General features: G+C 46.1%; 1 protein-coding gene and 1 pseudogene across 10 annotated transcripts in view; one reads left to right on the forward strand and one right to left on the reverse strand.

Moving 5' to 3' along the window:
- The window catches only part of ATXN7L1 (ataxin 7 like 1), a 219,884-nt gene that overhangs the window by 152,236 nt on the left and 44,974 nt on the right, over window positions 1-22,674 (forward strand). The window contains exon 1 of one of the 10 annotated variants that reach the window (XM_023537979.1): window positions 3,697-3,790. The exons of 6 other annotated variants lie outside the window; for them this stretch is intronic. Coding sequence is in view for 1 of the 4 variants with exons in the window: in XM_023537978.1 (XP_023393746.1) it covers window positions 4,677-4,680 (4 nt within the window). In the remaining 3 variants the exon portion in view is untranslated. Of the gene's footprint in view, window positions 1-3,696; window positions 3,791-4,595; window positions 4,681-12,839; window positions 12,965-22,674 lie in introns of those variants that run through there. 3 more of the 10 variants (XM_023537978.1, XM_011372513.2, XM_023537981.1) reach the window with 3 other exon arrangements.
- LOC111747055 lies at window positions 9,311-9,429 on the reverse strand (annotated as a pseudogene).

Below are 22,674 nucleotides of genomic sequence, written 5' to 3' on the forward strand. Positions count from 1 at the left end.
CAATAAAGTCATTTTGCAAAATGTGGTGGAAAGTATCAACTGAGGCTGATTGAAATTGGCACTCTCCTGAAAAATCTAGAGTATGTGGCCCCATATGTGCAAAACTGGCCTCCTGGCTTTGGTCATGAGCCTGCACCACAGAAGATTAAGCCAGAGCCAGTCTTGGGTAAGATCAGGCAGGCTGGCTCATTCCCATGAGCCCAGGTAACAAGACAAAAATAAAGAGCGTGGAGCTGAGCCCTGGGTTCTGACCCGGAAGTGTGCAGGGCAACGCCAGGAGTAAAGCCAGGTCTGTGGCCCGTGGCTTCCACAGCCTCTGACACGCTTGTCCTGCCTTTCTGTCTACTGATAGCTCAGGCCTCCATCCTCATTTTGATCATCTCTCCTCATGCCCAGGCCATGTTTTAAAGACCTCACTGGCCTCTGACCAGCTTCCTCCTCTGTATATGTATTCTGATGAAGCTCCCTTCATTGAGGGTGGGGGCGGGGTGTCTAAATGCCCAGAGCATGGGCACAGGACCTCAGCTTTGTCTCCAGCGATGCTATCGTCCTCAAGGGCTGGATGTAGTGTGCTTACCAGCCAAACTCCCTGTCGGCAAAGCAGGGTTTGTCTGGTCTGTGGTAAAACTACCTTTGTTAAGTACAGCAGTACTAACTGCCACAAATATCTGCTAATATTCCATATCTCCTATCGACCCACTTTTACTAATCTGACATTAAAAATTCGGTGGCCATGCCACACGGACTTTCAGACATTCTGATTTTAAATAGGCTACCTGTCTTTCCTAAATATGCTAGTGCTTGTCAATGTGTCCTAGTTTTTGGTTTCAAAAAAAAGAAAATGGTCTCTATGCTTAGAGGAGTCACAAGGTATGTGGAAATACTGTATTTCTACTCACTTTGTATCTGTGAGCCAACGAGTTTTCCTACCGAGACTGTTCTGATATACCCAGTTCCCATATTCTTTTTGGGCAGCATGGATGCAAATGTCATGTGGTTACAAAACAACCTCAAATAAACCAGCGAGAGGCAACACCTGTGCATCTCATCTAACCACAGCGCTTCTCCAGTTAACAACAGACATCGATTTGATTAGCCTTTACGACCTAGACTGCTTTAGTGACATTCAACATAAAGGCCACCTTGACACCCGACTTCCCTGGCCTTTGGTTCTATATTTTGTTGTGTTTTCAGAGAGAAAGAAAGGGGGAGAGGCTGATTCACGAGGTGGTGGCAGAACATTCTAGAGCTTTCTAATCATCACCTCCTGACCATCTCTCCTTTTGTGTTCCACACTCGGCATTTCTGATCATGGCCTTGAGCCTTGGACTCCTGACAAGATGTCTCCACTTAACTATACAAACTCCTTGGGATCTGTAGTATGTTCCCACAGAGGAAATGCCCCAAATCTGCCGTGAACCTGCCCGTGTTTGTCATATTATAATAACAGCCCCCGCTAACAAGCTGTGAGTGTGCCCACTTGGCACAGACAAGGCACATGACAGTGGGACCCTTCATTTGGTCCCATATTTTCAGCGACCTCTGTTTCAGAACAACTGAGCAAAAGCATAACGTTGAAACACCACATTGAAGAAGAGATCTACCAGACCGTGTGCTGAGGCTGGATCCCTTCCACGTGCAGGATAGTTCACCTCAGAGACACAGGCCACGGAATGTAGAGCTTGTCAGCCTATAGGGACATTCTGCTCTGGCTTCTTCCTAGACCAGGATTAGGTAAGAAGTAGGGGTCAGCACATGGGTGAGTTAATCAAATCAAAGAGGGACAAGGTGCACACTGGGCAGAGATGGTTTCTTTCCTCCGAAATCGTAGCTCTGGAGTGCAGACATCGGAAGCTCGCCTGCAGTGTGGAAAGGAAGCCTTCTGCACGAAAAAGTTGCAATCTGTGAACTGCTACAGAAAAACCATGGAGACAGGGAGTTTGAGGAAATCAAGGGAGATGATGTGCTTTTATTATAATAAGACAGCTTTACTGGCCTTTGTAGTTCTGTCATCATGTGTTCTGGAAACATGGTAGAAGCAAGCAAGGAGGAGAACTGGGTTAGAAGTTGGAGACCCGGTCCTGTTCATGATTTGCAGTGTGGCCTTGGACATGATTTGCAGCCTTTCTAAAATCTCGATTTACCTGTCTGTGAAAGTGAGACCAATAAAGGCCACCACTTTTAAAGTGCTTCGCGAATAATAAACCACCCCACCAGCACAAGTCATTCTCGGGGCTGAGACCAAGGCTTTTCTGAGCCTCAGTTGTTCACCTTTGTTCAATGAGAATAATAATACCAGTCCTCCCCATCTCGCAGGATGCTTCTGAGGGTCAAACAACAATGCGAGTGAAGGAAACATGGAACCACAGAGCTCTAAGTGAGCGGCACGGCTCAACAGTTCTGGGGCCGCTTTAAGGAGTCATTTGACAGCCCAGAGGCCAGGGCCAGTATGAGACTAACTTTGCCCAACCTGACCCTTCTTTCCAAGGCGTCCCTTTCCCGTTCTCTCCCCCACTCCAGCCTTCCTCCTCTCTTGCTCCTTCCTTTGTCTTGGATGCTCTGAGTTTCCTTTGCTCTTCTCTCTGGATCCGCCGGGCATCTGCTGCACTTCACTCCAGGTCCTCTATTTTGGATCCCAGTGAAAGCATTTCTATATATAGTTTGCAATAAAATGTGGGTTCCTTGGAGAGGAAAGGGGCAGCCACTGTGTGGGTTCACATCCACTACCATTGCACTGACCCCCAGGACCAGGGGAATGCCATCTGCTCTCCAGAATAAACATGAATCTGCCAGATGAAAGTACTTTATTCGTTATCACCTAAAGAGAGCACAGACTCCAGTCCCAATGAGGGAGAAAAGTTGACCCCGGCAACTCTAAATTCAAAAGGAAAAGGGAAATCTTTCTCAGGACTAGCTCAGAAACAGCCCAGGGACACTGTTACCTCCGTTTGCTTCTTATGCGGCTCAGTGGCCTCACTGCATGGACCAGGGAACTTTCCTGTGTCTTGAAAACTCCACTCAGCACACCCCTTTTTTCTCCTCTGGGATTTACTGACTTCCAAATCCCAATGCTTCTGCAGTCACCCCAGACGTGTACCAAGGCCACGGCGTTTGCAAAATCTCTTAAGTCAATCTCGTAAGTAAAAGATGCTTCAAGGAAGCACCCAGTTCCTTCTGCTAATAACCACAGTTTGTCATGTGACACCTGCCCCTCCCCACCACTGATTCTCTCCGAAAACCCCCAACCACCCCACCAATAAACTAGGTTGACTGTGTCTTTTATCTGCCAGCATCTACATTTCCTTCAAGGTGGTAATCTTTTGTTTTTGTTATTTAAATTTTGCTTTATTCTTAACTGTTACCCAGTTGCTTTGGGCTTGCATAAACAGTTAACAAAAACAGCGCACGAGGCAGCCGTTTCGCTTTCTGTGCTTGTTGTTCTTGGCACTGGGTCAGTTCTATGAACTTCTGGTGTCCAACTGGTAGGACCTGAAACTCTGTGTTTAACAAGTGCCTGTAGTCAAAACAGTTGGCGTGTGCAAGCTGGGATAGCTGGTACTGACCACAGCTGGTCAGCCGTCGGCCCTGGACAGTGCAGAACACTCAACCTCGGTACTTCGTGTCGGGGTTGGGCTTTTGTTGTCGTTTAGCTGTTGGGATTTTTCTTTCTTCTTCTTTTTTTTTTTTTTTTTGTGACGGCATCGTGCTAATGTGGATTGCTTCAGGTTCCAAAAGTACAACATGTTTACAGTCGTCGTAGAATCAGATTAAGTTGGCAGCCTGAGTCTCTGTAAGTGGTTTTAGTTTACATTTCTTCTTCTAGCAGGATGTTTTGCATAATTTTGCTGATCCTGGGTTATTTATAGACTTTTTTGAAGAAATGGGGATGCATGAGCGTTTTCTATTCTAACTGTGGAAAGTGAAATCCGTTTCTGCAGATAGGGAAACGGCAGTGCATGTGCAACAGAGGGTTATTTTAGCTCCTGAAAATTAATTTCTCCGCGAGGTCATTTGATAACATTCCGGAGCATGCTCTCTGGCCGCCAATATCAGATACCCTGGTAGTTGTCTTAGAACGCGTTGTTTTCCTTTGGTTGGTCACAAACGGAGTAAAATGAAAGTAATGATGCCATTTCCTCTGGGGCGCTCAGGGAGGGTGCATGCAGTGATTGGGTATTGTTTCAAGCGTCCAAAGTGGGCTTGCAGTGGTTGTTTTGTCCAACCCACAGAAGCAGTGTTAGCTGGCCATCCCCAGCCTGCCCAGAAGCCGGTTGGTGAGACTGTGAGAGCCTGGGGGAGGGGCAGAGGAAGGATGGCCGCAGGAGAGTTAGTGCATTTTCAAGTTTGTCCTCACCTAAATAACAGTGATACTCAGGTGTTTGTAACATTTAGAGAATAACCAACTGTGAGACAGCATGCCTCTGTTTGATTTTTCTGGCCTGGTGGTAGCATCTTTGGTGGCCCAGTGCGTATTTGAATGAGAACTAAAGCTGGGCACGTTTGAAATCACTAAGCCAGAATTAGCACTCTGTGAAAGGGTTTCCCATAATGTTTACTAGGACAATTGGCTAAAAGTTGCTCCGTTTTGCCCGCTGAATGGCTATGTAATTAAATCAACCCTTGACAGCGTACCTCGAGCACCTCCCATCTCTGTGTCTGCAGCTCCTGGAATCTGCATGGGTAAGTGGCACGTTCATCCGTGTAATGAGTGTGGAGTCCCAGTCTAATGGTCCAGGAGAATGTCGTAAATGAGACACTTCATTGTGCCTCCGGCTAAATATTTTAAACCAAACAAATAGAGAAGGAAGGAGAAAACAGTAAACATCATCTGGGCTGTGCGAAAGACCTTCTGAGTAGGGAATCTGCCCTAATCCAGGTCTTTGGGTCCCTCACGGACAAGTCCAAGCCTCCTCTCACCTCAGCATCACCGACTCACACACAAACACACACACACGAAAATGGAGAGTTGAAACGGAAATTTCCAAGGTAATAAAAGTGACCATTAGGCTGAGGCTTGGCGTTGCTATAACTGCTGAGTGCTGCCGAGAGTGATTTCTTTTTCTCCTCCATGTTTCTCTCATCTACATGAAAGTATGGGGGTCCGGGGGGATTTTCGAGAAGGGAGTTTGTTTTCCTGGCCTCCTCTAACTTTGCTTGCAGAGAATAATGATGAGGCTGCCTTACTTTCTAGAACATGACCTATGTTTTCTCATGCTAGCCCCACTGAGCTGGTGAAGGGCAAGTCTAGCCCTTTAATCCCAGTAGAAAAGGCTGGAGATGGTGCTTGGTTTGCACAGTGGAGCTGGGGAGCTTGAGCTCAGGCTGGATATTATCCATCGAGACCCTCGCCTCCTCCTTGCCCCCTCCAAACTGGCCGAACTGGTTGCAGTGCAGATGTTTGAAACTATTCTAATTTGATTCAGATCTGCTCCATCGTTCCCCTTTCTTCTTCCAATGGATCAGGTTGGGATAGGATTTGAGGCCTACCTTTTGAAGGCTACAGGTTGGAGGTGTGTGCTGGTTTGCGTGTGTCTCAGCTAGCAGTGATTATGGGGGCTCTGCCCCACTGTGTAAATAACCTCGGGGCCAGAGTGAATAAAGAGACCAGGAAGGGAGCCTTCAGGCCTTTCTATTGGAGAGGAATGGCTATGAATACTAAAAGGATTCCCAGCCATCCTGCCCTTGGGCTTTTGCATTTGAATTGGCCAAACCCACCCACCCTGATAACCTTGGGAAAGTGTAGGAAGGTGCCGCCATTTGCCAGCCTGTCAGTTTTGTCTCCTAGAGCGGTGTGGCCCCTCCCAGCCCCACCTCACTTCGGCCTGACAATGCCTTTCAAACACTCTCCTTCCTATCTCTAATTTACCCCTTGCCCCAGCCCACCCACCCCCCACCTCACCCTCCCCCGCCCCCCCGCCCCGCCCCCCCCCGCCACCACTCCCCCAGCCAGGAGAGAGATCAGTGATTAGCTGTCCTTCTGGTGTGTCTGGGCCCCTTAGCAGCAGTGAGCATTTGTGAGCCCTTCCCTCCTGGCCCCCAGGGGAGTGATTCTGCTTGCCCCATACTCAGTGTGAAGCCCAGGGTTTAAGAGGGTTCTAGAGCCTGGGCGGGGAAGCATCCAGGCAGAACCTGGCTGTTGGGTGGATTCCTGGTTAAAAGCAACACTGGGCTAGGTGGTCTGTGTCACTTTGTCAAACCTGTGAATGTGCTGGCAGCTACCTCACTCGGTCTAGTTCTCTCACCCTCACAATCTTATCTTTTTCTGGAAGGACAGCAATGGCAAATAGATTTATCAGAACCCACAGGATAAGAGGCTGAACAAGAAAGTAAGCTGATAAAAGGAGTTGGTTTCTTCTGGGCTGTGGCTTGAAGTCACGCTGTTTCAGACCAGCAGCTATGTACCTGTACATTACCTCAGCCTCAGGCCTCCAGGGCAGACAAGATTTGCTAAATGTCAAGGATCAAGAGACTGTCCCTACTTTGACCTTGCTACAGTTTGCCATTGAAATGGCATGCCACAGAGCAAGGAAGAAGATGCATTTGATCCACATTATGTCAGAGGTTAGGTGTCTCTTGACCTCTTCCCTCCATACTATATTTTTCTTCCTTATCCAGTGAACATGAACAGTTTTTGGGTAAACCAATTATATTAATTTGCCTAGGCTTTCATAACAGAATATCACGGACTGGGGGACTTAAACAACAGAAATTAATCCTCTTACAGTTCTGGATGCTGGAAGTCCAAGATCAAGATGCTGGCACGGTTGGTTTCTCCTGAAGCCTCGCTCCATGGCTTGCAGATGGCTGTCTCTTCACTACCCCTTCATATGGTTGTTCCTCTGTACACACACACCCCTAGTGTCTCATCTGCTCTTAAAAGAACACCAGCCATCTTGGATTAGGGCCCCACCTTAATTTAACTGGCCTCATTTTAACTTAATCATCTCTGTAGAAAACATTTTTTTCTGAATACAGCTACATTCTGAGGTCCTGGGGATTGAAACTTAAACATATGAATTTGGGTGCTGAGTTGGGGGTACAGGATGCCCCTCATAACACCAATCAGGTCCTGCCTCAGCTAAGCCTGGTCCTGCCTCAACTCTGATAAGTAGCGGCATCAGGACACTGCAATAACTGCCATGATGTAGAGATTCATGTGACCCGTTCCTGTCCATGTGAGTGTATAGAACCAGGCACCGCCTCTGCGTGGGTGCATAGTCAAGGAAATACAATGAGAGAGAGAAAAATATGTTCAGAAGTCACAAGAAGTTGTCAATGGCTGTGAAAGTCCGAGTTAGCTTTTATGTGTCCTGTGATGATTTTTAGGTGACTTCAGCTGCCCACCTGTCTGGAGGGAGACTACTGGAGGGATAGGATGAGTGGGAGTGGCTTGCGGAGCAGTGGGCTCCAGAAGTCATCCAACAGAAATTGTTACCTTCCCTCTGGGCCTCTTCTTCCTGGGCAAATTCATTCATCTGTTAATGGATTCATTGGCTTGATCCTCTCAGTATCTTGCCAACAAGTGTGTGTGTGTGTGTGTGTGTGTGTGTGTGTGTGTGTGCGCGCGCGTGTGTGCGCGTGCGTGTTTAAAATCTGCCCTCGATGTTCATTGCTTTTGGAAGTTGGGAGACCAACCTTACATGGACTAGGAGAGGAGAATTCAGCCAGTTATTGCCTCACGTTAACTGCTGCTCTTTCCCCAGGAGCATGTGGTCCTCTCACCCTCTTTCCTGCTGTGGGACATCTTTGACCCTGAAAGGCTAGGGGCCTGCAGGTTGGCCTCTGACAGCCCTTTGCAAAGATTTCCCCCCAGATCTTTTCTCCGTGAAGACCATTCCTTCCCTGGGGCAAACATCCTCAGCTGAGACAAGAACAGGTTTTCTGGGTACCTGCCCTGAGAACGTCAGAGCCAAAAGCCCAGTATTCTTAGAAACTGCCATTCAGAATAGAAACCCAAGGAATAGCTGGGGTCAAGCCAGAGGGGAGCTAAAAGCACCCCTCCCGGCGCTTCCTTACCTGCCAGATCTCTGCTGCAGATTCAGGTCCTGGTCTCAACAAGGTGACAATGGAAGGCTGGTGGGAGAATCCATTACCTTTTATAACCCAGTGTCTGAACTGAGAGAGAAGGTGGCTGCTGCTGGGAGAGGAAATCAGGAACCTGTTCCGTTGTAGCAGTCCTGCTGCTCTGTGCTGGAACATTTCATTGATTGCCTTCTGGCAGCTAGAGGGCATCTGTGGGTTCTTCTTTGTCTTAGCAGGCAGGTTTCTTCCAATGGAAATGGCATTTATGAGAGATTTATAGCAGTAATAATCATAATATTCTTCCTTTATGTTTGCTTAGCCTGACTCAACTTTTAAACCTCTTTTACATGCCTGATCTCGTTGACTCCTCCCTATATCCCTGGAAAGGCAGGTATCAGTTAACCTCAGAGCATGGAAATTCTGGAAGGAGAGCCAGGATTGAGAATCCAGCTCTTGGATGCCAGTGCTCCTATAGATTTCACCTGCCTAATGTCTGTATCTGGATGCCAATAAGAAGGTAGTTTGTCTGGAAATTGGAAGTCTAGTTGTTTTTCTACTATTGTATTTCTTATAAGTTATAAGGGCGATATATTTGATTGCTCACCATGTGCGATGCACTCTTCTAAGAGTTTTATTTACACTTAGTCTTTTAAACCGCTGGTCAGAGGCCGGGGGCGGGGGGGGGGGTCTATTGTTAGCTTCATTTGTCAGTCATACATGAGATCCTTACCAGGGAAGATGAAGAAATGTGGACTGAGTGACACACCTGCCCTGAATGGCAAGTGGTTCAGTAGAATCACACCTCAAGGGTGCTATTCACAGCTCGCTGCCACATTGGGGGGATGTATCACGTTGCACGCTTGGCCTTGTCCTCTTCCACATTATAAATGAGGATTTGGAAGAAGGATGGCATTAGTGGCAGGCTTATCAAGTTTTCAGGTGGTAGATTTGGGAGGGAGAACACAGGCTGGAAGAGTGGACTGACTCCAACAAGATGACATTTTCAAAGGATACCTGTGGATAAGAGGCTTGGCAGCAAATGTATGAAATAAGACTTAGGGGTGATGCAGCTATCAGAAATAAAAAATCTAGATTGGGTCTTTAACTGTATTAATGAGAGAATAATATCCGAAACTTCTAGGACCTGCTCAGACTCCATCTATGTTCTTTCTTCTTAGTTCCACAGTTTAGGAAGGACAATAAGAGCCAAAAGGACCCAGAGATCAGGAGGAACAGAGAAAACGATACTTTGTGAGGAATGGTTTGTTTGTTTGTTTATTATTTTTTGCACCTACAGCACCTGGTCTTTCTAGGTGGTCTCCCATCCAAGTACTAACCAGGCCTGTCCCTGCTTAGCTTCTGAGATCAGACAAGATCAGGTGTGTTCAGGGTAGCAAGGCCTCCGAGATTGGACGAGATCGGATGTGTCCAGGGTGGCAAGGCCGTAGAGAGGAATGGTTTAAAAGATGGCCGGGGGGCATTTAGCCTGGAGAAAGATTTCAGGGAACAAATATTTGGCAAGGAGCCCCATGAAAGGGGAACTGGACTGGTTCAAAGTGACACCCATAAGGCGGAAATGGGATTGATGCGTGGACACTATAGGGCAGCTCCACGTAGGGAAGAACTGTCTCACCTGGTGCGCACTTGGAAAGCACCATCCACTCAGGCCTGCGGTGGAGAAGGCAGGTGTGGCAGCCCCTTGGCTGGAGTGCTGAGGAGGTGATGACAGCCCCAAGAAAGGTTCGGAGAAAATAATTATCTCCTTTCCTGTTGGAGTCTAAGACCTGGGTCCCTTTGGTAGAAATACCGGGGCTTCAGAGGAGAGGGAGCTTCCAGAGGCGAGCTCTGCCTCAGTGTCCCATTAGTAAATAGCTAGTGCAGCCTGCTTGGGGTGTGCGTGGGCATGCGTGCACGCACGTGTGTGATATTATTTCAGACAAATTAACACTTCTTCAGGAACCTGGATTGGCCATGTTTGGGAACTGCTGTCTTGGAAAGCTCGTCTGCTCTCTCTTGCTGGCCGCCTTAATAACCTTAACTTAAAAATTACCTTTTTTAAGTGATTCCGAGAAGGGCTTTGACGGTAACTTTCAGTTTTCCTGAAACTGATGGTTCTTTTTGTGGATTGTCCTGGCCCTTATGTCCTGCGGGGGTTTTTTTTTTTTTATTTAGGTGAAATTTGTATAAAATCAAATTAACTATTTTAAAATGAACAGTTCAGTAGCATTGCATACATTCGCAATATTGTACAACCACTGCTTCTGCCTACTTCCAAATATTTCATCACTCCAAAATAAAACTTTATAGCCATGAAGCAGTTATTTCCCCATCCTCCTCCCCTCGGTCCTTGGCAACCACCAATCTGCTTTCTGTCTCTATGAATTTTCCTATTCTGCACAATTCATATGAATAATTTATATAATACGTGATCTTTTGTTTCTGGCTTCTTTCATTTGCATAATATTTTCTATATTCATTCAGGTTGTAGCACGAATCAGTACTTGATTCCTTACTATGGCTGACTAATATTCCATTGTATGTATATACATACCACAATTTGTTTATCCATTATTCCATTGATGGACGTTTGTTTTGTTTCTGCCTTTTGACTATTGCAAATAGTACTGCTATGAACATTCGTATACAGGACTTGTTTGAGTACCTGTTTTCATTTCTTTTGGATATATACCTAGGGATAGAATTGTTGGATCATATGATAATTCTGTGATTAATATTCTGAGGAACCATAATACTGTTTTCCATAGAGGCTGCACCATTTTACATCGCCACCGACAGTGCCTAAGGATTCCAATTTCCGGGGTTTTTTTGGTGGGTGGGTTTCAATTTTATAGCCATCCTAGTAGGTATGAAGTGGTATCTCATTGTCATTTTGATTTGCATTTCCCTCACGACTAATGATGTTGATCATTTCTTCATATGCTTGTTCACCTTCTTTGTTCAAAGTCCTTTGTCCATTTTTTTATTGGGTTGAGCCTGCCTATTTTTGTTTTTAGAATTAAAGTTCAAATCTTCTTGCTCCTTGGATGCTAGAGCAATATAAATATTTGCATCTCAATAAGTCACCTGTTTGCTGGGAACTTAGGCCACCTACTTATTACCTTGGCATCTGAGGTGTAAGGAGAGAGAATAGGCTGAAAGAGGCAGAGGAAAGTGCTCCAAAAGGACCCAAGGCTCTGGGAGAGCTGGCCCACAGCGGCTGTTCACATCTCTGCCCTCTAGATCATCTTGGGACTCTCAGAAAACAGATTCCAGGAAAGCTGTTCATATTTGTCTCTGGAAAGACTCAGGCTCCCGGGCCACGGGGCCTGCCCTTTCACCTGTGTTTCTTCTAAGTATTGCAACATCCAGTGGGGGGAGTGTGCTTATTAGCCCTTGACCCGTTGGCCTAAGGTCTGGAGGACAAGGCTCACAGCCTTACCTTCAGCAGCCTGTCTCTGCCTAAAGCTTTGCCAAACAGCACAGCTCCCTCAGAAATCAGTCAGAAACTGATTAATTCTCCTTCATTCTGGGGAGAAACTCTCTACAAGAGGGGAAAATGAAGCCAAGAACCCAGAAGTTCAAAGTCCTATTCTGAATAATCCTCCAGTGGAAGACTCACTCTCTCTGGCTTTGGTTATATTGTCCAGCTAGCTGCTGATGGGAGGTCCCGACCTGAGACAGCCTCGCAAAGGCAAGTGGGCACTGCCTAGCTTATGTGGCATGTTTTGCGATGATGCTATCTCTCCACAGTCTGAATTCTCCATAAAAGATATAAGACTTCTGGGTCTTGGAAGCTTTTGTCTCTTAACAGTTGGCTCCACCCCGCCCCAGCCCGCCGCCCCACCCCATTAAAAGGCTTATACTCCTCAGCCAGGATTAAGTAAAGATTTATCAGGTAATAGCCAGATTTTACAAAGAAATGTTGGCTGAAACACCAGAGAGATCCTAATAGAAGATAAAGTTGCCCAAAACACACTCTATCACTGTTTTTTTTTTTTAATTGAGGTGAAATTCACATAACCAAATTAATCATTTTAAAGCATATAATTCACTAGCACTGAGTCCATTCACAATGTTGTGAAACCATCACCTCTACTTAGTTCCAAAACATTTTCACCCCAAAAGAGACCCTACACCCATTAAGCAATTACTCCCCACTCCCGTCTTCCCCTCGCCCTTGGCAATCACTAATCTGCTTCTGTCTCTATGGATTTACCTATTCTGGCTATTTCATTATCAATGAAATTGTGTAGCATGTGACCTTTTGTGAACCATTGTTTGTTTTTTGACATCCCTCCCCCATCTATTGTACCTTGGCCAAGATCAGGGCGTAAACTTTTGAAATATCCAGAATGAATGAAAACTCCCTGCTTGCATTAATAGTTAAAATGCCCCACAAAGTATCTTTCAGTCTTTGTAATATGTCTCTACTACCTCCAAAGCTAGTCTTAGGTAACACAATGGACACTGCCCATCAGGATGAGCAGGCCATGAGGGAAGAAGGAGTGGGAAGTCCTGAGGCTCCTGCTGGTTGCCGGGACAAGGCTGAGGGGGACAGTGGCTCCAGGAGCTGGGGCCCAGATGCTTGTATATGGCCTTCACGCTGCAGGAAGGCCTGGCCCTTCCCCAACAGGGACTGCTCAAATCAGCCTCAGAGGAGCCTGCTGCCTCTGACCACACCTTATGTGTACAGTTCAGGAAAACCCAAGTTCATCTGCCAAATTCAGGATACAACCCTGACTGTTCCGGGCTTTTCTTTCTGCCTTTTCCTAATCACATCTGGGCGTGCTCTCTTAAAGGGGAAGTGGTGCGTTCTGACTGGCCAGGGCCCTCCGCCAGGAGCCAGGAAATGTCTCCCACGAGTCTCCCACGAGTCGCACTGCCCAGCGTGTCACAGGCTCAGCCTCCTTATCCTAACGGCAAGGCTGCCTCCCCAGGATGTGTAAGTGTGAGCACAGGGCACATTGGCCACACAGGATGACATGGGGCTGGGCCCAGGCCGCGGAAGACGGAGCCTGGCAGGCGGAGCATGCTGTCAGCCCACAACCCAGTTAGCAAGTCTGAGCTTTAGCAAAGACGGTGCTCCTGGGCTGTGGGCTGGTGCCAGAGCAGAGACAGGGCTGAGGCATGGAGTGGGGAGAGGCACCGCCTCAGAAAGAGGTCAGGAGTAGGAGGCTGGGTTGGGGACCGGTCTATTTTGGACAGCCCTTCTGGAGGCACAAGCCTCGGGGCCTGGGTAGGAGCGGAGTGGAAAATTTCCTAGCACACCTCCCATAGCACCGGGACGCCTGCTGTAGCAAACCTCGCCAACTCGTCACCCCACTTCTCTACATTCATGTGCAGCTCCAACTATACTTTATGCTTTTATCTCTTCAGCAATTATTTTTCTTTGTCGTTTGTATGTGATGTAATCTGTGTTAAAAAATGTTTCAGGTCTCTTTTACTCACACTTTAAAAATTGCTTAAAACTAGTGACCTGCATTTTTCCTTCTGTCTTATTCATGGATGGTCCTGGGTCCAGCGTGTGCACACAGTGGGCGCTGAGTAAGCGGAGGTGGCTGGCCCGCTGGCAGACTGGCTGTCTCACTAGGATGACTGGCAGTGTACCTGGCCTGGTTTCTAGCTTGGGTTTAGTTTCCTGTGTGCCTATGGAGAAATAAAGGGGAAAGAGCGCACACGCTCATGCACACAGTCAGTTACTAACTCAGTGCCACAAGTCGGTGACTGATGGTAGGAAAAGAGATCCTTGCTGTATTTTAGAATCCTTTCTGCCCTAGGTTTTTGTTTGTATGGTAGTGATGGTTGATCTTAAATCATGTAAAAAGCTTTGTTTTTACCAAAATAATTCAGACCTTTTGCTCCTGAAGAAGAGGGCAGAGGGAAACAGAAGGAGGCTTGGGGGGTGGGGGAAGCGTGTGTCTCTGTACGCCTATATTGACAGGGCACAACCACACCCTGTTTCAAGACAACTTCCTGTTTGCCACTGCCAACTGCCACTCCAAGGAGAACAGAAATGGTTCCGTTATTAGTGGCTGCTGCAGGACCACGACAGCCTGTGGGGTGAGTGGTTCTGAGTGACGCTGTGGGCTTAGCCGTGAGTTGAGACTTTGCACCTTCTATTGTAGGAGATACGGCCTTGCGCTCCTGAAATTGGAGGTTGGTACAGATAGAAAACAAGCAGTGGCAGCCTCTCATTGCTCAGCCTGTGTTCCTTAAACAATGTGCTCCCATAGGATTCTTATAAATGGAATAGTTTTAATTCAAGGGCAGGAGAAGGCAGAGAACTACCCACTTAGGAAAGCTACTACTTGTATTTTGTTTTAGTCTACATTTTCCTGTATTAAGGGAACTTATATGAAGTGCCTGCTGTGAGTTGACACTGTGGTGATCACCTTCCATGTATTATCAATCCTCACAACACTCATTTCTTCAACAGTGAACATAGCGAGTGCCTTTTAGGGCGAGCCCCTGGACTAAATGCCAGCGACAAAAGACTGAACAAGACACCTGCCCTCCAGGTGTGTCCAGTGACAGTGCACCTAGCCCAGTAAACCAGTGATCATAACTAACATGTGATGTGTGCTAAGTTGGGGCCGTCTGTGCTGTAGGGGCATGTTCTCACTTGTGACCCTATGATGTGGGCACTGTTTTTCCCATTTTTATAGGTGGAGAAGCTGGGACCCAGAGGTTATTTGCCCAAGTCACAGATCTAATGACTGACAGAGCTGGAATTTGGCCCAGATCTTTCTGATCCCAAACACACCAGTGTTTGGTCCATATTTCCGGTGACTCCCAAAGCTGAGGCAGAGCATGAGAATCACCTCAGGACCTTTTAATAAAGACAGATTTGGGGGCCCTGACCCTGCCGTCCCAAGAGTGAAGAGTACTCTGCTGTACTGGGTGGTGTCTGAGGTGTAAGTGTGGCCTGAGCACTTTCTCTACTTCATAAATCAGGATCCTCCCCCCTTTCCTTGAGGTGTGGGTAAGGCACGCCTGTGACAGGGACAGGGGCTTTTTAATGTGCTTAGCTCAAGGCACCTGGGTCAAGTCCACTGCAGTTGCCTCAAGACAGTATTGGGAAGAGTCAGCCCAGCCGTTTAGGTGTTTTAGACACTGGGAATCCCTGTTCATGTATCTTCTCCCCAAAGGTCCCGCAGCCTATGCCTCCTGCTTTGTGCAGCTCTGGCTGCCTGTCACACCTGTCTCTTTGGTGCCCCTGGGGCAGGGATGATGCCACACATGCCATCTGAAAGTAGAATTCAACAGCTTATTTTAAAACTGGGAGCAACCACTTCTCACCTCAGCCGTGGTGGTCCTATGTTTAAACTCTTGTGACTTGTGCAGTGGGGATGTTGGGCAGTTGTGATGAGAGGTAAATCTGATGGAGAAGTTAACACCATGCTGGCGGAACTACTTGTCAGCTTGTCAACCCCTCCACTACCACATTGGCTCGGGTCACACCGTGGAACAGCCGGGGCAATAAAAGCCCTAATGTTATTAAGAGGATCTTGGCTCTGGCTGCAGGCAGAATCCCACGGAGAAGGAGGGCTGTTCACTCACTCACCTCAAGTGCTTCAGGCAGCCTGCCTCCTGAGAGGGAACCTGCTCTCTACTGCTCAGGAGGCCAAAGCTGTGGCCAGCCCAGGATCTGGAGCTTCTCCCCACCCTGCAGGAACCCACTGCAATGACAGTGTCTGTCTTATCACTACCGTTATATCTGAGTCCCTGGTACATGGTATGTGCCAAGGAAATGCTTTAAAAAAATGAGTAAATGAATAAGTGAGGTTTGATTGTAACTCTGTTTTTCTCTCCGTCCTACCTTTGTTTTTGCACCTGCTTTCTCCCGTTTGCCCTCTCTGATTAATGATGTTAACGTTTTGTCATTGTCGTTTGTTTTTATCTTTTTTCTTGTACAGACTTAAACAGCTTTAACAAAAACGAAGTCTATTAAGCAATTCGTCTTATATCCTTCCCTTTTTTTATCTGTGCATATTCTATATTCATGTATATACTATATATGTTAAAGTTCTGTGTTTTTGTAATGATTAGTATTTACATATTTTTGTGCTGTTTTTAATTTTCTTATGAATTTTTCTTGTGGATTTGGATTTTCAAGTATTAGAGGAGCATATATGAAGTGCCTTCTGTGAGTTGGCACTACTGTGCCCACCTTCCATGTGTTATCAATCCTCACAACACTCATTTCTTCAACAGTGAACATAGTGAGTGCCTGTTAGGGCAAGACTCTGGATTAAATACCAGGGATAAAAGACTGAACAAGACACCTGACCTTGACATTTCCTTAGATTTGCGATAACCCTCATACCTCTCATTTTCAAGTGACAGCTTTATTTTAGATTATTCAGGTTTTAGATTGTGGTGTTTTTTGCTATTGTAAATAGTGTTGCTGAGAATAACTTTGAATTTGGGGGCGGGGAAGGGGAGAGAGGATATTTTCTTGGGATCTATTTTTCAGACTAAAATTACCAGATTATCAGATCAAAGGCTGTGAGTGTGTTTTAGTTCTTGCTATTGTCACCAGGTTGCTCTCCAGAAATGTCATTCCTTGAAAGTACCCCCAGCAGTGTGGACATGTGCCTGTTTCCCACAGGTCTATATTTGCTGTGATTTTTTTTTCTTTTAACTAGGTTCGGTGTCTGGTGAGGGCATCCTTCGGTGCTGATGGCAATATTCCAGGGCCCTAGAAAGTCGCTGGGACTTACCAAATCCTACCCAGCAGTGGCTGATGCCAAAAATTTGCACTTAGTGTAGATAACCAGTAGAAGAGCAGGTGGGAGGGAGAATGCTACCCAGTGGGAGAGATGAGCAGGATCCCAGAGTGTGTCCTGGGCCAGCTCTGAAAATAGGAAATGTTTTGTCAAGAATCGTCATAGCAGTTGGGTTGCTGAAGCACAGAGGGAAGAGAGCATCCCGGCAGGATGGCAGGTGGAAAGGGCACTGGCTCCAAGGCCAGGCAGACCTGGGCTCCCAACTGCTGGGGTCTGTATGACCTTGGTCTTGTTTCATGATCTTGCTGAGCTTTCATTTCCCATCTATAACAAGGAGGCTAACAGTGTCCACTTTGTGGGGTTGTTGGGTAGATGACGTGAATCAGTAAGTTTAAAAGTAGCTTGCTCAGTGCCTGACACATAGTAGGCACTCAAGAAATGCTGCTTCTCTTCCTAACTGAATGAATGGGCACAGAGTGACCAGATGACTAAGAAACCAACCCAGAGCCTGGGGGATGTGAGAAGTGAGCATGTGAGCCATCGGCCTACACTGGTATTTGTTGGAGTGCCCTACATGGTGCCTGTTGCTTGCAGTGGGGGAGGTCAGAGGGGAAAAGGAGACCTAGTATAAGCTAATTGGTGACAGGCACCATGCTATAAGGAACACCTCCCCAGCCACTCAGGCCCTGATCTTTTAAAGAGGTGATCCAGCCTAAGGAGGGAGTGGGGGCTCCAGAGAAGCTCGCCAGCACTCCTGGCGCATCAGCTGCTTAGCATGCTCTGCCTGCCACTCCTGGCATGCCTTAGTCACTTGACTTTCCTGAGTCTTCATTTCCTCTCCTGGTGAAAAAGGCTGATTCAATATCCCTCCTCTGACCACCAGGGCACTATATTTAGTGTCTAACTGCAATTATGGCAAATGAGACCACAAGCTCATATTCTAGCTCCTGCTCCTCTACTTAATAGCCTTGTGACTTGAGGCAAAGTTTCTCAAATGCAATCAGCCTCAGTTTCCACAGTTGCAAACTGGGGAAATACCTGCCTCACTAAGTAGTTTCTACATGGTTTCCCATGCTGAGGTCTGTGCTCTGCCACTCACCCTCCAGCTCTGGTTGACTTTTGGAAATGGTCCTTGGAATTCCAGATTGTCCTTTCTGAAAAGTATCCTGACCACAGCTACTAAAGCAGATAGAACCCACTGATAAAATAGAACCCTGCTAATGATTTGCCAGGCACCTGCCCTCAGATGTGGAGGCTAAAGGAGACTCAGCACTGTCAAATGAGAAAGCCAGGTGCTAGCCAAGCTCAAGTGAGCTTATGCAACCGTGGCGGGCCACAAGTGATGCTTAAAGTCTGTTAGAAGGGGATTGGCCCCTTAAAAGCCATATTAGAAAATTCCCAACAAGGTTTTTCTAAAACTGATATAGGGAGCCACATTGGCAGCCGGCTCAGTGAATGACATCTGCACTGAGGTTTTTAAATGCAGGACAATGATGCCGTGAGTATGAAAATATCTCAGTGAATAAGCATGGGGCGAGGACCTCTGAATTTTTACTGAAATAGAATTGCTTGAGGACATGATGGATTTTACCTGCAGACAGTAAGGGAAGAGAATTGTGGAGACACCAGGGTTTCCCACACCTAACAGATTTTTAGAATTCTGAGAGTCGGGATCTCAAATGCCCCCACTTAGCTGGTCTCCAGGATTGTACCCTGGGCTCACAGATGGATGGGAAAGGTGTTATATGGTGAAGCAGGGTCTTAGGACAGCCAGTTGCTGAGGCCATTGGTCTGGACTTCCTGTAGTGGAAATACAAAAAAGTAAAAGGATTTGATTTTCCATTTCTTTGGTCCTAGGGTCCCCAACTTCTTGGAGTTGAGGTCTCAGGCTGTGGCATGGTGCTGCTGACTGCTACCTAAAAGCTGTGGAAACACCTAAAAGGTGTTTCTTTCCTCTCCCTAGAGGAGTCAGGTGCCCTTCTGAAATGTTCATCTGTGGGAGGGGGGATTATCTAGCGGGCTCTTCCAGATGTTCCCCATCTGCTGTAGCATCTTCTGGGATTTCAAGGTGGTAGAGCTCAGAGTTAAGACCACAGGCTCTAAAAACATGCCTGGATCTGATATTTCCAAGCTCCGTGACCCTGGGCAACTCATACCTCTGAGCCTCAGTTTCCTTATCTGCAGAATAGAGGTAATAATAGTATCTCTCTTGGGGTATTGCCAGAATTAAATGCTATAAGGTAAATCAAGTGTTTAGTAGAGTGCTTGGCACATAGGAAAGTCTTAAGAAATTATTATTACTATCGGTCAAAGGACAGAAGGGGTGAGAGCAGAGGTTGCTGATCCAAGAGTACTCACTGAGGTTGTGTTTGATGTAGTAGATACTTAATTCCGCATGGGTGTTCTGACAGTGATTTTATGTTTCACTTTGGTAGGTAAATGGTACTCATATTCAACATTAGCACAAATAGATTGGTTTTGGTCTTTCTGTCACACAGTCTGGAAAGAAGTGTGTTGCAAGAGCTATAAACTACTACAACCTCAAAAAAATTATCCTAAATCATTTTTTAAATAGTTAAAAAAAAAAAAAAAGAAAAGGCTAGATAGTAAGTAAATAGTAAGAGAATGGCTAAGTACTTTATAGCATGTTAATGATCGAGTATTACCTAACCATTCAAAATGAACCATATATGGGAATTAGAAATGTATCAATGGAATAATGTCAGTTGAAAAAGAATAGTCCAAAATATCAATTGATTACAGTTTTGTTAACAAAGAATGAGAAAATTTAGAGGAACGGGGTCTTTTTCTCTAAAATTGCTTCCGTCTATAAAATAGTTTAACAGTAAGTAAAAAAACACAATGTTCTATAAACTCTTTCTGGGCAGGGCAAATGGAACTTAAATAATTATAGGAATCTATCTAAGGCAGTCTCTTGGCCAAAACAGAAAAAATGAGTAAGCCCCAAGTAGGTGAGGGCTTGTATCAGAACGATTGTGATATAAATCTGGAGCACTTTACTCAGAGACATTCCACCTGCACACCAACATCTTTTCACAAGAAACTAAGACTCTGTTTTCTCCTATCACAAGCCCACTCACCTCTCTGCCAAGACAAAACCCTGTAAGTCATCTGCAGGCAGGTCTTCACAGACCAGGAAACATAGCTTGAATAGGAATAGGATCTTTCTGAAAAATCTCCTCACCCTGCTCTACCAGGGACGTCAGCTCTACCCATTTTCTAAACTTTAGCTGACAATAACTATGTATAGTGCCAGGTGGGTACTAGACTAATCAGGGGACCACTTCGTAAGTTATATAAATGTCTAACCATTCTGCTGTACACCTGAAACTAATATAAAATAATTTTGAATGTCAACTCTAATGGGAGGGAGGAGGGGGGAACTTAGCAGAGTGAAATGCGAAGTCCCCCTCCTGAGAGAAGCTCTGATTGTTCTGACCCTGGTCCCTACAGAGCCTTTCTCACTTGCACTAGTGACTGGCAAGCTAGTTCTCTGAAGCTCAGGAGACAAAGGTGCAGATCTCTTTGTGGGATATCTTGAAATTGTGATAGATTTAATTCAGTCTGAACAACATGGAACAGGTCCACGAGTAGAAAATACTTCCTTAATTTGTTCATTACAATACAAAATCACACACAGAAAATTTAAATGTAAAGGGCTATCTTCAAGTTGTGATGAATATTCTCTTACATGGAACTTGTTCTTTCAATTGGTCATTTAAGCAGAATTTATGGAACTAAAATGTAAAACAAAGAAAAAGCCTTACCCATTGACTTAATTTTTTCCTGTAAGTTTAGCAGCAGAACGTGCCATCAGGGTCACTAACCAGAATTCTCTGGAAAGGTGATTTTACAATCACGGGTCTGACCCATTCATTTTGTCCTTAATGGCGCCCTTCCTTGTGATTTATCTTTGTTTACTTGTATTATTTTTAATTCTAAGTTTAGCAAAATAAAATTTCTCTTCGTTATCAAGGCTTATCTCTCCACCAGAACTAAGGAAGATTTCTGTGAATCCTTCCCCATACCCTCCTCTGCCAACTTGAGCCAGAGATAGCAAATAAATGGAGGAAGACTGCAGAAAAATCCAAAACTGTAGTAGTAAAAATCAGAGTCTTATTTTAGTTTTGAAAACCTCTGCCAAAAAAGAAATTACTAAGCAAAACATTTCTGAAGGACAGAAAGAACTATGGATTTGAAATGAGGAGACTTGGTTCTAGTCTCAGCATTACCTCCAACTAATTTTGCCCTGCAAGCTGGTAACTGATAACTTCTCTAACTTATAACCTCGTAGGTCAGCAAAGAGATAGGATGAGCTGACTTTTAAGTTCCAGTCCTAACCTTCAGGGATTCTAATTCCTGCACTTCCTAATTTCCTGGCTCCAAATCTTGGTCACAGTACACCCCATTTCCTGCCTTCCTGAGAAGCGACTGGGTCCCTGCACACAACGCATAGGCCCATTCCTTGGGTAGCCATTAACCCTGACCTTGGCAAGTCACCTCACCTCTCTGGGTCTTCTCTGGCCAGTCAGGCGTGAGGAGGGTGGAGACGCCTGGCTGCTTCCTGCCTGTCTCTCAGGGGTTGTAAAGGCCAGTCCAATTTTCTAAAGGATGAATTCCTCCAAAGAAGATCCTGCCTGAATGAAATATTTCAGTACTCCAGCTGTAATTGTTGCTATAGCATTCAGGAATCATGAGGAATGAGAAGAGAAGGAGCAGGTGTAAGCAAGCCTTGTGTTTATGATAATGGAGTGGAAAGAGGCCTTCGAAGCCATTTAGGGACCCACTTCATTTACAGATGAAGACATGGCAACTGAGAAAGTTTAAGTAGTGAACTCCAGGCCATAAGCCTAATAATGTGGTATGGTTGGAGCTGGAGCCTAGGCCTCCTGGCTCCCAGCCTAGGGTTCTTTTTACTGCATCAAAACAGAGGCCTTGTAACTCACCCTTGGTTTTCAAAACCTTCAACAGGACAGCTCTGGGAACCGAACATGTATGCAAGGTCTAGTCTAATTTAACAAAGAAAAATTACCCTGTAAAGTTATTCAGTGTAGGCAACCTATAAACACTGGTCAGGCAAAAATACCCAACAATCAGATAATCCTCAAAAATCTACTCCCCTGCCCCAATTTCTACTTTATCAGAGGACATGAGTCAGCCTGCTTTGAAACAACATGGCAGGTGTCGTCGGTACAAGGGAGCAGAGAGAAACCCCGAAATCCCATTCCAGATAGCCAAGGTTAGTCTGGCTTTCTTCTCCCAGGTCAGATGCTTGGAATAACAGCCAGAAATGTCTCACTGATGAGAAAAGCCTGAGATTCAGCTCAGAGATGGAGGGAGAATGGTCTGCCATCTTCGCCTCCCACCTTGTTCATGATCCCGTTCAACCAGATTTCCAGATTTGTGATCTCTAATTCTTCTCATCATGACATCTGTTATGATTTTATTTAGTCAACACATATTAATTAAGCACTCACGATATGTAGGGCCCTGTAGTAGGCATGAGAGAGCCAGAGAGGACTTAGGATTTCAGAACCATCTGTTGCCCAGTAACAGTTAAGAACCACCAGTGTGTGGACACTAGAACTTTACTTCATACATCTGCTGTCCTGGTCAGTGTCCTTATCCTAGCCATTGAGTTGAGACTGCAGGGGCTGACTGAGTGCGAACCAGTGAGGCACGTCTGCCCAGGGCTCTGGTATTTCCTGTAGAGCCTCAGGAAGCTGTGCGTGCCCACCCACGTCCAGGCCCCACACCCGCGGGTTCCGCCTTCACCGTTGATGCCCACTGTGTGTCCCAGCTTAGCAGCTGTAACCCTGGATCTCAGGGAACCCTGGAGAGGCCATGCTGGTACACAGACGGTTGCCGGGCCACTCCTGGCTCTCAAGGACCCTTTCATTCA

This window comes from Pteropus vampyrus, unplaced genomic scaffold, assembly GCF_000151845.1.
Source record: "Pteropus vampyrus isolate Shadow unplaced genomic scaffold, Pvam_2.0 Scaffold208, whole genome shotgun sequence".
NCBI classification, from domain to species: Eukaryota; Metazoa; Chordata; class Mammalia; order Chiroptera; family Pteropodidae; genus Pteropus; species Pteropus vampyrus.